General features: G+C 47.0%; 1 protein-coding gene across 4 annotated transcripts in view; it reads right to left on the bottom strand.

The window, feature by feature from the left end:
• The window catches only part of MACF1 (microtubule actin crosslinking factor 1), a 990,087-nt gene that overhangs the window by 106,750 nt on the left and 866,781 nt on the right, over positions 1–16,556 (bottom strand). For all 4 annotated transcript variants that reach the window (XM_078680764.1, XM_078680763.1, XM_078680765.1 and 1 more), the window contains one exon: positions 945–1,100. In XM_078680764.1, coding sequence (XP_078536890.1) covers positions 945–1,100 — 156 coding nt within the window. The remainder of the gene's footprint in view (positions 1–944; positions 1,101–16,556) is intronic.

Raw genomic sequence — 16,556 nt, 5'->3', positions numbered from 1 at the left:
GAGCAGCTGAGCTTCTCCTTCCAAGGAGGGAAGGGCAGCAACTCTTCTTCCACATTCTATGGCTTATAACAGGCACCTGATGAAAACTGCTGGAAACAGGATACTGTCATTGGTAAAGTCTCTTCTACATGCTGCTTTGCAAACTCCCGCCTGCTTGAATTGGAATAGTATGAAAACGTGTTTTTTTCCTTAGCATGGAAGTATCACTTGGTCTACAAGGTCCATCAAAAGGTGAAAACAACTGCAGGGAAGCCTCTGTCTCATACAGACCCACAGACAGTGTACATAAAAAACACCTGACATCTTACACTCAGACACCTGATACACACGCCAAACACTTGCAACCCTCAACAGTACATAACACACACTGTCTACAGAAGCCAAGGACACCAGGTGATGGGGAAGATGGGGGGTGTGCGCAAGTTTTATATAGGAGAGATAAGCCACTTCCCCTGCAGCAGTATATACAGCTATAAGTCTGTGCTCCTTCGTTATCTGTCACACACTGCCAGAATCCCCATAGACTCGTATGAGGGTAAACTCTGGGAGCATTCTCTAATTGCAGAGCCCATGCTCTACTGTTGCATGTCACACAAAATTAGGGACAATCTTCAGTGGACTCACAGACTGTCAAATCGAATTGCGAGAAATGCAAAGTAGGCCAGAAAAAGAAGCAATCATACTTGGTAAACAATGCCTAAGACATTCATTAATGCAGGGAGACAAAGTCATCAGAGCACAAAGAAGTAGAAGAGTAAGGTACTATAATAATAAGGGGTTGAATAAGAATCATTCCATTGGATGAGCCAAATTATATTGGTTTACTGGCTGGGCTAAGAGAGGAACACTTCGCAGAACAGGCAGAGAACGCCATAGCTACCTGATACCCTACACCCCAATCACACACTGAAGCGCAGAGAACGGATTGTCATAAAACAGCTCACCTTGTGCTCATCGATCTGGAAGAATACTGTGTCCAGGATAAGGCTGGCCGGGGGAGCCATGTTCAGATTCTGCTCGGCTTGCGTTAGCCAGTTAATGAAATCTTGCAGAGAATTCTGAAACTCACAGGCCAAGGCCAGTGCTTCCTCTAACTTCGACTGAATGCAAATAAGGAGAGAAAACACAACTGTGATTATGCAAGCAGGCAATCACACGGAGGCATGTGGACAGACAGACTTGTAAACAAGCAGGCAGTCAATGGTCACAGAGTGGCAGGCACAGACCAACACATGGACAGACAGATTTGCAGCAGGATACACACTCGCAAGCACACACAAAGACAGGCAGGCATTTACATCACTGACCTGGGAAGGAGGGAGAGTTAGATTGGGCAGGATACCAACATATGCATCAAGGATAAATTTAGACCTTTGCTACATAGGGTCACAGGAAGATGCACAGACTGGTAAACAGGCGCAAAGACACACAATTACACTGACAAACAGTGCTCAGACTTATTGGCTGACACAAATGTTTACCAGCAGTTGCACAAATCTGTACAGCTTACAGACATTTTGAATCATTTCCAATTATTAGATTCTTCACTATTTGCCCAATAGAAGGACAGTTATGACCTTCTAGAAGGAGCAGATTAAACTAATTGCAGCTCGTAAATGTAATTTCTGCGCACTGAATGCATCAACTTGCTCTTTCATAGACACTGCTTTTACCACAAACATGCACCAGTAGGAACAGTTGGCACCATTACAGTCCTACAGTTGTTGGTCACAAATAAATCCATTTTTTAAGAGAGGAGTTTCAATCAGCACTTACTTTCAGAGTCCAAAATAAGCTTTGTCATTATGTTCAAAGTTCCAAGCACAATATAATTATAACTGGTGAGAGAAGACCCTTGGCTGGACTGGTTGACATGTCAAGATAATTGATATTGGCTCTAATAACTACATGTAAGACAAACTGAATACCTATACATGTTTGGAAATCTTCTTGACCATGTGATCGGGAATATGCCCCTGACAGTCCAGGATTCTCTTAACCCAAGATGTAATCCTCTGCATGTGGACTCAATGTGAACAATGTGGAAACTCTGATTCAGATCCAAAGGCTAAAACATCCAATTGGAAGTGAGAGGCTTTTTCTTGGGCAATATCTTATGTGGGTACTGTTGATGTCCGATATACCAAGACAACCAATAGTACTGCACGGTCACTGGATACCCAAGATAGTGCCTTGAGGCACTTGAAGGAACAGGGAGAGTACAACTATTTAGGAGATTACTCTGGAAGATGGTGGAGGACTAGAAACTCATGACATAGGACGAAACATTACACAACACTCAAACTCAATGCCCAGTACGATCCATCACTTCTATTTAGACCAAGCCTGTCCTTACATTTAAGTAAAACAGAATCATTTAAACTACAACATAAAAAGGTGCTGGCACCAAGAAGTCAGAGATAACCACATCAGACAATAAAGTGGCATGTCTGAGTTCATTGTGCACCGGTATGAATCCATATTCTTCATTCCCGGGCAAGGAACAGCAAAAACAGGTCAGCTTAGCTCTACAGGCTGTTCCCACACCAGAAATATCAATCGTGGGAGCTCAGTGAGGATAAATTTCAGGACCAGGACATCAGCGATGGGCTCCAGAAGACAATGGTGGTCATCCCTGTTCTCCTTTGACACTCAAAAGGTAGGTTGTGAGAACTGACTCCAAGTTTTCACTAAACAATTGGTGACTAACATATAAAAGGGATAAGAGGCGGGGACCCCTGGGCAGTCACTGCCAAGATGGAGAGTGCTCTGATGACTTACTGGACTAGCTGCAAGAGGTATAAGAGGGCTTTCATGGGAATTCTGGAAAAATGTAGGTTTTCTTGTCTTGGGATTTGCAGCTCACCAAACCTGCAGAGAGCTTAACATGTTTCTGACAAAGGAAAATATCCTGCAGAGATGGGTGTAGGCATAGAACTTAAATGTGGAACTGGATGAGGGATATTGATTGCAAAGTTTCGGTCTAGGTCATAAAAAAGGTCATGGCCTTAACAAAATGTTTTTGTTTTCAAAGAATCATTTGTGAACAATTCTGTGTTTCACAACTGAAGGCAAAACAAACAATTTAAGGAGAATTAGTACAGATGCGAAGGTGCAGCACCAAGTATCTTCGATGCGAGTACAGACAGGACCGAGTGGACTTGTGTGTGGGCAAGACAAGCAAGTTAGAGACAAATATTGGGCTCAGTCCTAGTCCTACTGACACTTGCTTCAAAGTACAGCCAGGACTAACAATGCAGGGACTGCTTCAGTCTGCTCTGATGCAGTTGTTGAAACACATAGGCTGCGGGTACCTGAGCAAATATGCAAAATCTTCTTTTCTGCTCTAACTAAAAGTAAAACATGTAAATGAACCAGCTGACCTCGACATGTCTCATGAAGACTTGCAACCAAGAGCACACACTGTTTGATCCTGAGACTGCTTTGTCTTGTTGATCTATTTAACTTCCGTCATTGAAGTGCTCAGCCAAACTTATGATTGATTTGCTTTTAAATAAGAATAAACACAAAGTGCCCATCCTAGTCCCTGTCGCTTAACGAACAAGTTAGTTACCTTTGGTAACGCCTTTTCTGATGGAGTCTATCTACCTGCAGAATCCTCACCTTGAGAATACCCACAGGTGCCTGAGTGGTTTGGAGAATTTTGAATTGCAGCTCCTTTGAGCGTAAATAGGAGGCATCATGTGGCTCTGAGTCGGATCTGTACCTCCCAGATGTGGTGTGGGTCCACTAGATCTGTGCCACCTCCATACGCTGACATCTTTCTGATGTCTGCACTATTGGACGCGGAGCCCATAGAAATCAGAATATGCCAGAGTGAGGATCGCTAGAACGCGATCTTACTAATGGACCACATGAGTCCCTTTAAGAGAACAGAGAGGAGGGTGGGTCATGAGGAATCTGCAAAGAGTCTACCAGAAAAGGCGTGACCAAAGGCAAGTAACTTGTTCTTCTAATCGAGACTTCTAACCACAGATTCCTCATCTTGTGAATAGATACCAAAGCAGTACCTCCCCAGCTGGTGGGTCTGTGGAATGGCTCAGACCAGGAAATATTGCAAGACAGATTGGTTGAAGTGCTGATCCCGCTAGACCTTGCTGTCCAGACAAAAGAGCTTCGAAAAAATTTGGAGACACATCCATGTTACAGCCTGGCAGTGGCAGCACCCTTAACTCTGGCAGATTGAGCGAGCAAGCCTTCTGGATGCAGCTTCTTGGCTAGCCACTACAATATATTTGTGCACAAGACAATCCACTGGAAGATGCTTCTGTTTTGCACCACTTTCCCATTTTTGGCCTCGGTGAAGACCACAAAAACTTGATTGTCCAATCAATGGTCTCTGGTCCGCTCAGGGCCTTCTTAAGATCAAGACAGTGGAACTATTCCTCTTCCTTAGAAGGGTAAGGTGGAGGACAACAATCTGGCAGCTTGATGAATTACCCTATGTAAAAAAGGGTCTAAAAACCTTGGCAGAAATGCTGCTTTTGTCCAAGAGACCAACTTGTTCAGGAAGAAGGATGTATATGATTGCTGCACAGACAAAACCTGGAGTTTGCTCACTTGCCGAGCAAATGTTGTGGTGTTGAGAAACACTCTTTTTATTGTCAGCAGACGAAGAGAGCAGCTGTGCATCAGTTTAAAGGGCATGCACATTAGATATGTGACCCTTAACTGTTGCCAACGCAAGGCCTTTCTGGGCTAGGGAAAGGCAGATCATTATGAAGTCTGATAACTTGGCTTGTCAGGTTTGAATGTCACGGGAGGAACATCAGACAAAAACCTTCTCTCAGCATTCCGCCTGTGCAGTTTTGATACAGGGAAATCTGGGTGCCAAGATGACGACAGTCGAAAAATATCAATTGTCATCGTTCACTCTCCACATGTGTAGGTTGTGCAGGCTTGAGTGTAAGACGCTCCCCTACTGGTTCGATAGAGGGGTCCTCCCAAAGAGGCAGACGGTTTGGAGGACATGTGCTTATGCAGTCAGTCTGAGGCCACTAGGATGACTTGGGCCTGGTCTTTCTTGGTCTTTTTCAGTACACTGGGCAGGAAAGGAAGGGTTGGAAAAGCATACAGGAATCCCGCACCTCAATTCAGATGTATAGGGTCTGTGACGGGGAACCGCATTGAGAACTCTGATGTGCAAAGGTTTGGACACTACACGTTCTCTCCAGTGGCGAATAGATTGAGCTGGGGTTCTCCCTATTTTTTGGAGATGCCCTGTGCCACATCTGACTGTAACTGCCACTTGTGAACTGCTAGGCAAGGTCTGCTGAGCTCGTCTGCCCTGGCGTTCAAAGATTCTGCCGGGTGCTGGGTAACCCAGAGATGCCCGGAGCGCTCAGCCACTTCCACAGACGTAGAGTCTCCTGGCACAGGATGCAGCACCCAACACCGCATCCTATGCGTTGCAGTACAACATTGGCAGTTATGTTGTCTGTGAGAACCTGTACCCAGTTGTAAGAAGCTGGCTCTGTATATGATATTGCCATTAGGTGGTACTACTGTGCAGAGAGTCCAGGAGTTCCCCAAAAGTGTTCAGGGCTTAATGTAAAAAATAAAGTGCTATATTAGAGGTAGTTTGGGTGAGCAGCCTTAGGCCTTACACAGTGGAGTGCAAGACATTTATTGCACAACAGCGATCAATAATGGACACACGTCTCAAGAAGGAGATCCAGACCAATTAAAAAAAAATACTTTGTATTTTGTTTTAAGTCCAAAGTCTTCATAATCAGTAAAGTACGTTTTTAATTAAAAATTCTTTTCACTTTGAAAAATCAACAGAAATGTTTCAACACAGTCCAATGCTATCCTATGGCGAAAACAATATTGCGGTTAAACAGGTAAGTATTACATTTACAATCACAGTCTTCGGAGCCAACATTGAGCAGGGGTCAGGTAAGTACCAAAATGGCACCAGCAGCAGCACAGGGGCAGCCGGGTGCAGAGATCAAAAACGTTGTTCAACCCAATGCTTTCCAACGGAGAGAGGGGGTGCCTGGAGCCACACTGCTTGCAGGTATGTAGATCGGTTGCAGGAACTATGCTCTAGGGGTTACGTTGAGCATGGGGGAGGGACATACAAAGCAGCACCAAACATACACCACCAGCAGCACAGGGGCGGCCAGGTGCAGGGTGCAAATTTGACGTCGGGCACCCAATGCTTTTCAATAGGGATTGTTCTTTCAGCGAAGGGGCTGTAGGGGTGGCACCGGAGGTTGCAGGAGGAAAACTAACGTCAACAGAGGTAAGTTGGGATGTAGGGGGTCGTAGAGGCACCATTGGTTCAGATCACCAAGGCCAAGGGTCTTTGGGAGCAGGAGTGCATTTTGACGTCGGATTCTTCTTACCGGAGCCGGAAACGGTCGGGGGGAGCCTCTGGATTCATACTGCAGGCGCCATTGTGGAGCAGGAGAGGTCTGCGTACGCTGGACACAAGGTAAGGTTCACCAGGGAGACTTCGCTGCACAGGTGAGTCACTCAGACTCAGACCGTGGGTGTTTGGTGCAGAGTGGGCAGGCGACGCAGATCCGCCTGGATCCAGAGTCCTTGGGGTAGGTTTCTTCAGGGCAGGTCTACTGTCCACAGAAGATTAGAGTCTTTTCAAAGGCAGCAGTCCACTCAGGGGTTTCAGAGGTCACTGCCACAAGCCAGGTCGAAGAATCGCAGAATCTGGAGACAGTCCGGTAGCGCTGGGGCCAAAGCAATCGCTGTCTTCAGTCATCTCTGTAGTCATCTTCGTTCTTCTGAGGTCGTCGCAGATCTGAGTTTTAGTCCTGGGGGAGCCACCCAAATACTACATTTAGGAGGTGTTTTAGGGGAGTAGCAGGTAAAGCCAATGGGCACCTTACCTGGGGTGACACCCTCTATTATGCCACACTTCTGTGGGAGGGGGGCATAGACCTAGACCTGATTGGAGGGGTCTCCCCATCTTCAAGATGACGGGGACTGAAAGTTGTGCTTCACCTCGCCTTTCCCACCTTGGCGGTGGGATTGGCAGAGGTGGGCACACCGCCTACTCTTTTGAATCTTTCCTGCCCAAATTGGGGGTGTAAACCAGGGGCTGTTACCTGCTGCTAGCGGCTGAGGGGTCACAATACAAAGGCGGCAGGTCTTTGAAGCTTCCCTCTTCAGGCACTGCCCATCCTGGGGGAGGATGTATGACACCTCTACCCAGGATGTACATTGTTTCTAGTCCCAGAGAGCAGGGACTCTCTACCCAAGGGTCCATAAACCAAAAACCAACTGTTATCCTTCCCGGCAATCTGTGACACAGACCTTTCCCTTCTTATCAGCCACATAAAATCTGGATCCCCCAATGACTTCCTTCCTGCTAAAATGGTTGCCCCTCTGATCACCCTTTTAGGACCTCCTATTCAGTCTGTGATAAACATCTCACTTAGAGAAGGACAGGTCCCTATGGAATGGAAGAAAGCGGTGGTGAACCCAATAAGGAAAAAAGCGGCATTTCCATGGACAGATCTTTCGAATCTTCGGCCAATCTCCCTCCTGCCATACATCGGTAAAATGACCGAGAAGAAAACGAGTTACTTACCTGTAACTACGGTTATCCAGTATTGGTATCTTTCATAGATTCACATGCCTGAATCATTCCCCGTCGTCGAGGCGGGAGTCCCACGGTAAATAATATATATAATAGCAGTGCCTAAAATTTCTTGTAGTAGGCTGGAAAAGCCTAAAGGCCTAACTAGGCCTCAAAACTTAGCAGCCTATCTACATCATTATGTAAAAAGACCTGAAATAGTAGCCTCAGCCAATCAGCTGTCCTCACCCTCTAGAACCTTCCCAGCTCAGGCAGTTCTCCTCAGATTTTCCCAGCACAAGTGAGAATTAGTATCCATAGACAGAACTGCCCTACCGGGGAGGAGGGTGGGTGCATGTGAATCTATGAAAGATACCAATACTGGATAACCGTAGTTACAGGTAAGTAACTCGTTTTCTTATCCAGTATTAGGGTATCTTTCATATATTCACATGCCTGAATCAGAATAGCAAGCAGTAACATCATGCCTGTCGATAGAGGAAGGTGGGAGACAAAGAAAACATAAATCTATCCCCACTCAACCAGGAAGGTAATAGAGTACAAAACTTGTTAACATAACATATGCATCAAAACCTTCAAATATAACAGATAGGACAGCATAATAAATATGTAAAGTTTAAAGCAGTATAAGAAAGAGTATAAGCTATCCAACCTTAGTGAAGAAGATGCTGCAGCACTGCATCACCAACAGCTGTGTCATCTTGAACTGCCGACTGCAGACAGTAATGTTCGGTAAAAGTGTGGACACTTTTCCAAGTAGCAGCTCGGCAAATGTTCTCCAGCGTCACTCCAGCGAAAAGGGCCGTAGATGTCTACACTGTTCTTGTGGAATGAGCTTTGACCTTCCTTGATAAAGGTCTATTGGCCTTGTCATGACAGAAGGTAATGGTAGAAGACAACCACCTGGCAATAGTTGCTTTTGTGACAGCTTGACCGAAGGTGGGTCTTCCATAGGCAACAGTTGTATAGATTTACGGATGTCTTTCGTTTTCTGCAGATAGAATTTCAGACACCTTTTCACATCCAGAGAATGTAAAACTCTCTCTGCAGGAGTTTTTGGATCCGGGAAAAAGGTTCTGAGTTTGACCGGTTGATTAATGTGGAATTGAGTTGGCACTTTAGGAATGAATTTTGGATTGGTCCTAAGCGTAACAAAGTCCTTAGAGAATTGCAGAAAAGGGTGAGTAATAGTGAACGCCTGTATTTCACTAACTCTGCGAGCAGAAGTAAGATCCAACAAGATTGCAACTTTCCAAGTCAGAAACTTCAGTTCCGCTTTATGGATCGGTTCAAAAGGCCTTTTTAGAAGTTGGGAAAGAACAACATTAAGATCCCACTCCGGAGGAGGAGGATGACGAACTGGAGGGAAGGCTCGGAATAGTCCTTTAAGGAATTGTTTGATCAAGGAGGATGAACATAAGGATGGTTTGTTGGAATTCTTCCTGAATCTGGATATTGCTGCCAGATGTACTTTAATAGAAGAAAAGGCTAGACCTGATTTAGCCAAAGAAAGCAGGTATGGAAGGATGGCTTCAGGAGGAGCCTGAAGTGGATGAACCTCATTATCTCCACACCATGAACAGAACCTCTTCCACTTGAAACGATATGTTTTGATGGTACTTTGCGCACGTGCTTGTGACAATATCTCCCTGCAGTCCGCGGAGATGTTTAGGTCTTTGAACTCTAGGAAGTCAGGAGCCAAGCGTGCAAGTGCAGCGATTGAGGATCTGGATGATGGATTTGACCTCCCTCTCTTGTTAGCATCGACACTGTCGGATTGAGCCGAAACGGAGGCTGTTGAGACAGTAGGAGAAGCTCCTGAAACCAATATTGCCTTGGCCAACGTGGAGCAATGAGGATGAGAGTGCAGTGTTCCCTCTTCATCTTTTGCAGCACCCTCGGAATGAGCGGAATCGGAGGATAAGCGTACGCAAACATTCCGGTCCATCTCATCAGGAGGGCGTTTCCTCTTGACCCCCTTCCTGGGAACCTGCTGGCATAAAACAGGCACTTGCTGTTTTGCTGCGTGGCAAACAAATCCAGCGTCGGTTTCCCCCAAAGCCGAAAAATTTTCTCTACTTGATGTTGTTCGAGTTCCCATTCGTGACAGCCCACAAATGTTCTGCTGAGACTGTCTGCTAGAGAGTTGCGAACCCCTTGTACATGCTCTGCTTTGAGGGATATGCCGTGAGTTAAGGCCCATTCCCACATCTCCTGAGCTTGCAGTGACAGGGTAAGAGATTTCGTTCCTCCCTGTTTGTTTATGTAGAACATGCTGGTGGTATTGTCCGTACGCACCAGCACGGACGAATTCACGATCCTTGGTAGAAAAGCTTGTAGGGAAAGAAAAATGGCCAGTTAGTTCCAAGATGTTGATGTGCATCTGTTGGTACTGATGAGACCATCTTCCCTGGATCTGAAGGTCCTGAAGGTGACCTCCCCAACCTTCCATGGACGCATCCGTAGTCAGGGTGAACTCCGGAATCTCTTAGAGAAAGGTAAGGCCCGGCGACAAGTTGTGCGCCTTTGACCACCAGAGAAGAGCCTGTTTCATTTTGACAGTGACTTTGATGCGATCGTCGAATGATCCCTCGACCTGCTTCCACTGACGAAGTAACTCTTCCTGCAACGGTCTCATTCTGAGTCTTGCCATAGGAATGAGGTTGATCGCAGATGAACACATCCCCAGAAGGGAAGCATATATCCGAACTGAAAGCGACTTTTTTGCGGATATCTGTTTTGCTAGTTTTACGAGCTTGTTTTGTCGCTCCTGTGTCAGGTATGCCTTGCACTGGCATGTGTCCAAGACTGCTCCCAGAAAAGTCAATCGTTGACGAGGTTGGAGCTGAGATTTTTGTGAATTGAGGGTCAGTCCTAGATTCGAGAATAGTGAAAGTGTCCTGCTGACCGCTTCCATTGTCGAGTTTCTGGTTGGACCTTTTAACAGCCAGTCGTCGTGGTATGGGAACACCTGGAGTCCCAGGGACCTCAACATTGCAGCCACTGGAGCCAGGCATTTTGTGAAGATTCTGGGGGCCGATTTGAGGCCGAACGGGAGGACTTTGAATTGGAAATGGACGCCGGCCACTTGAAACCTTAGGAATTTGCGGTGGTTCGGGTGAATAGGGATGTGAAAATATGCGTCTTGCATATCCAGAGAAGCCAGAAAGTCCCCTTCGTTGAGACAATTCAGAATGTCCTTCAATGTCACCATGCGGAAACTCTGTTTCTTTAGATATTTGTTGAGTTTGCGCAGATCCAATATTGGACGCCACTCTTCCGAATTTTTCTCCACAAGGAAGAAGGGAGAATAAAAGCCCATCCCTTTCTGAGAAGGATGGACTTGTTCTATCGCATTTTTGCGTAGCATCTTTAAGGCTTCTTTGAAGAGTAAGCGCAGGCGAGGGGGAGGGCGTTGTTGGAGGCTTCTGCAAAAACTCCAAAGTGTGTCCCTTGCTGACCAAATCCAGGACCCACTGATCTGAAGTTATCTTCCGCCATTGATGGTAAAAGGCGGAAATCTTGGCGCCCACGGGAAGGGAAAGGGGAGTGGCCGACATCCGGCAAAGCTCATTGGCGCTTGTTAGAATCTCGCCCTTGATTGCCTGAGCGCCGTTTCCCTCCTTGCCGAGAGAAAGAACCAGAAGCAGGCTGCCTGTAAGAAGATTGGTAGTAGGGCTTGTTGTAGTTAGATTGATACTGTCGATTTTGTTGGTTGGAATAATTGCCTCTGGATGAGTAGCCACGACCTCTTGCTCCTCTAAAGGACCCCCTCTTGTATTGCAGGGTTCCAAGAGATTTCGCTGTATCGGTATCAGTTTTAATAGCCAATAAAGCGTCATCAATGTGCTTCCCAAACAATGACTCACCATCGAATGACATGTCCAAGATCTTGGTTTGGACCTCAGGTCTAAAAGTGGTAGCCTTGAGCCAACCTTGACGTCTAAGCACAATTGCTCCAGCCAAGTGTCTAAAGTTGGTATTAGAAATGTCTAGGGCGCAATCAATAATTTCTGAGGCCGCCCTTTCGCCTTCCTGCACAATTCTGCGCACCTCCATCTGTTGATCCTCCGGGATCAGCTCAAGATATTCCGTGATCTCAGACCACATTTGTCTATCATAACGAGCCAGGATAGCTAAAGAATTAGCCGCCTTAATGGATGCTGCTGCGTTTGCTGAAAACTTCTTTCCAATTGCATCAAGCCTTCTTCCCTCCTTGTCAGGTGGCGTTGAAATGGGAGCAGAAGGATTTTTGGACTTCTGCTGAGCAGCCTGAGAAATGACCAAATCCGGTCGAGGATGACCGATTAAACAAGCAGGAGTATCAGATGGTGCTCGATACTTCTTGTCTATCCTCGGCAAAACTGCCGGAATGGAAGCTGGAGTTTTCATTATATTGAGACCTTCCTTCCACGCGGCAGGGTCGTGGACCAGGGTCAGCGGGCTCGATAATTCTCGCCTCGGTGCCTACTCCAGTCAGGGACCACACTCGGCAACTCTGGGCATTAGCTTGCCTAATCTTCAGAACGGCCCCCCCAGACCGCCGGGGATGCTTGGTTGCACCTTAGAGATACCCATTAGGGACCATCTCTCAGGGTGAGCCAGGACGGGTTCCCCAGCGGTCGAAGCGCGGAGATACTCCTCCGGGAGTCGATTCTAGCGCTATATAAACCCACAATTAATATATAATCGATAATAGGTATGGCTCTGACCACTCTCCGATATCCCTCTTTAAAGTCATGTAAAAAGCAGTCCGACTGCTCAACTGTGACAACTAATTCAAATCGATTAGCAGCTCTCTGCATAATATTGTGAAACCCCCCAATATCTTCAGGTGGAGAGTCTGAAGGACGGGGAGGAGGTGGAGAAGGTGTAGGGATGACATAATCCTCCCAAGGATCCACCGGAGTGTTATCCGGTAACTCTCCCTCTTCCCTACTTTCTTCACCATCATTGGAAGAACTGTCTACAACTTGAGGAAGTGGAACAGTATGTTGTTGTGGCGACAATGGAGCTCTTGGCGACGGAGGTCTTGGCACAGGAACTGGAACAGGCGACCCAGCGGGCGCACCTTCATTGGGTGGAAATCTCTGGCGATAATCTGCCAACATAGCCTGCAAATCCTGTATTAAGGAAGTTGGTAAATGTGTCGTGTCCTCAGACCGAGGAAGTCTAGTATGAGGTGACTGAAATGGTGTTGAATAAACGTCATGCATATATTGTTCCTGAACCTCTTCTTCATCATCCTCTTGAAATTTAATATTCAACTGAGAAGGGTGACGGGCAATCCCAAAGGGACCATCATCCTCTTCCCCTTCATCCGACTCCTCTTGCATGTATGTCTCCAAAATGTGCGATGGCAAAAGTGGAGAAATATGTGAATAATCCTGCCTTTTATACGTTTTCATTTGAAAATGAGTGAATTGTATCTTTGCTGGTGGGGAACCGTGCATCCGATGAGCAGAAGTCCCAGTAAACGGATTCTCCGTCGACGGTGCTGTCAATGCTAAAGATCTTGTCGTCGACGAGGCCGTCAATGGTATCTTCGTCGACGAGTCCTTCGTTGCCGGGACCGTCGACAATGTCGTCGTCGACGAGCCCGTCGTTGACGGGTCCCTCGTCGTCGGGACCGTCGATGGTTTCTTCGTCGACGAGTCCCTCGTCGTCGGGACCGCCGATGGTATCTTCGTCGACGAGTCTTTCGTCGTCGGGACCGTCGATGGTATCTTCGTCGACGAGTCCCTCGTCGTCGGGGCCGTCGATGGTGTCTTCGTCGACGAGGCCTTCGTCGACGGGTCCGACGTTGATGTCTTCGTCGACGAGATCTTCGTCGACGAGACTGTCGATGACGTCTTCGTTGACGACGAGGCCGTCGATGGTGTCTTCGACGACGAGTCCTTTGGTGACAATGTCTTCGTCGACGACGGCCTTGCGGTCGTCGACGGAGCAGACGATTTAGTCGACGGGGCCTTCGTTGAGAAGGATTTCGATGACGGTAACTTGGTTTTTGACAGCAAAGGTGGAACAGACATCAAAGGTGACGTGATAGCTGAAGTGGTAACCACAGAAGTAGAAGAGGAGGTAGAAGTCCAAGTAGTAGTAGGTACAGACACCAGAGAGATAGTCTTAGCCTGGGTTGTACTCACAGGTGAAGAAGCCGATGCACTCTTAGAGGGTTCTGAAGCTTTCTGAGAGGTTTTCAACATTTTCTTTCTCTCAGGAGAAGCATTGTCCGCGGATCTAGCTCTCTTGCTAGAAGTAGAGGCTTTGTCCTCATCATCTGTGGATGAAGACTTCAGCCACAAAAGAACCCTTGCCTCCCTATCCCTGATGGTTTTCTGAGGGAAGGTACGGCAAATTCGACAGTCCTTCACCACATGTGAAGGGTGCAGGCAATAAATACAGTCCGAGTGCTTGTCATCCACATGGACTCTCTTCTTGAAGCAGGTTCCACAAGGTTTGAAAAGAGCCTTCTTTTCAGACATTTTAAGGTTTGAAGATCCAAAAACTGAGTAGGCACTCAGGGAGACTCCCTTACACACGAAGTGCGGTGAAAATCTGAGGAGAACGGCCTGAGCTGGGAAGGTTCTAGAGGGTGAGGACAGCTGATTGGCTGAGGCTACTATTTCAGGTCTTTTTACATAATGATGTAGATAGGCTGCTAAGTTTTGAGGCCTAGTTAGGCCTTTAGGCTTTTCCAGCCTACTTCAAGAAATTTTAGGCACTGCTATTATATATATTATTTACCGTGGGACTCCCGCCTCGACGACGGGGAATGATTCAGGCATGTGAATCTATGAAAGATACCCTAATACTGGAGAAGCACGTGAACACCCACCTATCCAAACATATCGAAGAAACGGGGGGCCTGGACTATTCACAATCTGGGTTCAGGCCCAATCACAGCACCGAATCAGCCCTCCTAACAGTGACCGACAACATCAGGATGACGCTGGATGGAGGGGGGTCCATGATTCTGGTGCTGTTGGATCTATCCGCTGCTTTCGATACGGTGTCACATGAGGTGCTTCTCGGTCGTCTGAGGGAGGTGGGACTGGGGGGGTGTGGCCCTGTCCTGGATGGAGAGCTTTCTCTCAGGCCGCTCTCAAGAAGTCAGGTTGGGCCCCTACAAATCCATCTCTAGGGAGCTCACCAAGGGAGTGCCACAGGGCTCATGCCTAAGCCCCACATTATTTAATGTGTATATGGCCCCCTTGGCTGACTTAGTAAGATCCTTTGGGTTCACCCCGGTGTCGTATGCTGACGACACACAACTTCTGTTTCCTTTTAAGACCTTTACGCCTGCACTAAAAAAATCATTTGCAGACGGAATGAGGGCAGTATCAGAATGGATGGCTATGAACTGCCTACAATGCAATGTAGGAAAAACTGAAGTTGTGTTGTTTGGGGAAGCGACGATACTGTGATCCCCTGAGTGGTGGCCTCTGGAACTGGGGCCTGTCCCCAGCCCTAAACGGACCGTTAAAAACTTGGGGGGGCTATTAGATCAAGCACTAACATTTAAAGATCATGTGGACCAAGTGGCCGGCACCTGCTTTCGTGTCATTGGTTTGCTGAGAAGGGTCTTTCCATAGCTACCCGACAGCCATAGGAAGACACTGGTCCAGGCGTTAGTCATCAGTAGATTGGACTATTGCAATGGTCTTCTCTTGTCAGCAAATGAAGAACATCTTAACAAATTGCAGATAGTCCAAAATACTGTGGCGAGGCTTGTCCTGAATGCTCCACCTAGGACTCCCTCCCGCCCTTTGCTGACTAGACTTCACTCGCATTAAGTTTAAAATCCTAACTACAATTCACAAATGTTTGTCGGGTACGGGTCCCAAGTATCTGGAAAAAAACTTCCTACCCTACGTTCCTGGACGTCCTTTACGTTCCAGCAATTTGCAGTTAATACAGGTACCCAGAATTAAAAGATCTAGACAGGGAGGCCGTGCCCTCGCCCATATGGGACCTGTCCTCTGGAACTCACTGCCTCATATGCTGAGACAAATCACTAATCACTTAACCTTCCGAAAGTCCCTTAAAACCCATCTATTCACAAACATGTAACTAACTTAAATCAGAAGTCTATTAAATCCCTCTGACCATGGACCAGCATAAGCTATATTCTTCTAAAGGCACAAGCGTGGAGATACCCCTTCGGGGGTCGAGTCAGGCGCTATATAAGAATATAAATAAATAAACAGATCTGGTGGTGGCTGGCTGCCTACAGCCCGTCAAAGACCACACCAGGGTTGGTAGATTTTCAGGGGGCACTTCTGAGGTGCCCTCTCAGTACATGGTACAATAAATCCCACACTGACATCAGTGGGGATTTATTGTGAGGAGTAATTTGGTAGCAAACACTTACGAGTTCAATGAAGTTATCATTGTGCTGTGGAACTCGAGTTTTTGAATTCCCAGCCCATGTACTCTATATGGCTTCCCTGCCACTTACAATATTAGGAAAATGGACCCCAATATTGTAGGGGCATATCTGCTCCTGTAGATATACCCTCACCTGTGGCATAGGGCACCCTGCCTTAGGGCTGTGAGGCCGGCCAGAGGGATGATTCACCTAGGCCTAGAGGCAGTGTTGGTTGGCATTGCACCCAGACAGGGTGCCATGTCGACTGACGTTTTCTCCATCATAGAGACATGCAAGTTGCAAGGCAGTGGCATGGACCCAGGGGACCCTCTTCAGTTCCCAGGCACCCTTTACTAGGGACTTACAGGAGGTAGAAGTACCAATTGGTGGTTTGTTTAGGGGTATGAACCAGTGGCACAGGGAACCTTATTGGAACTTTCTCACACCATAGTCTATATGTTTTCATGCAAAGTATTTAGTGTGGAGGTGCATGTAGGAAGGTAGATCCCTGACTATGGTTGCCCCCAACTTTTTGCCTGGTGTTTTGCTGGTTTTCTGACTTAGTTGACCTGGGGCCCTGCTATTCAGGACCCCAGGCCT

Source organism: Lissotriton helveticus, chromosome 3_1 (assembly GCF_964261635.1).
Source record: "Lissotriton helveticus chromosome 3_1, aLisHel1.1, whole genome shotgun sequence".
NCBI lineage: Eukaryota > Metazoa > Chordata > Amphibia > Caudata > Salamandridae > Lissotriton > Lissotriton helveticus.
This window is presented reverse-complemented; position numbering and strand designations above follow the sequence as displayed.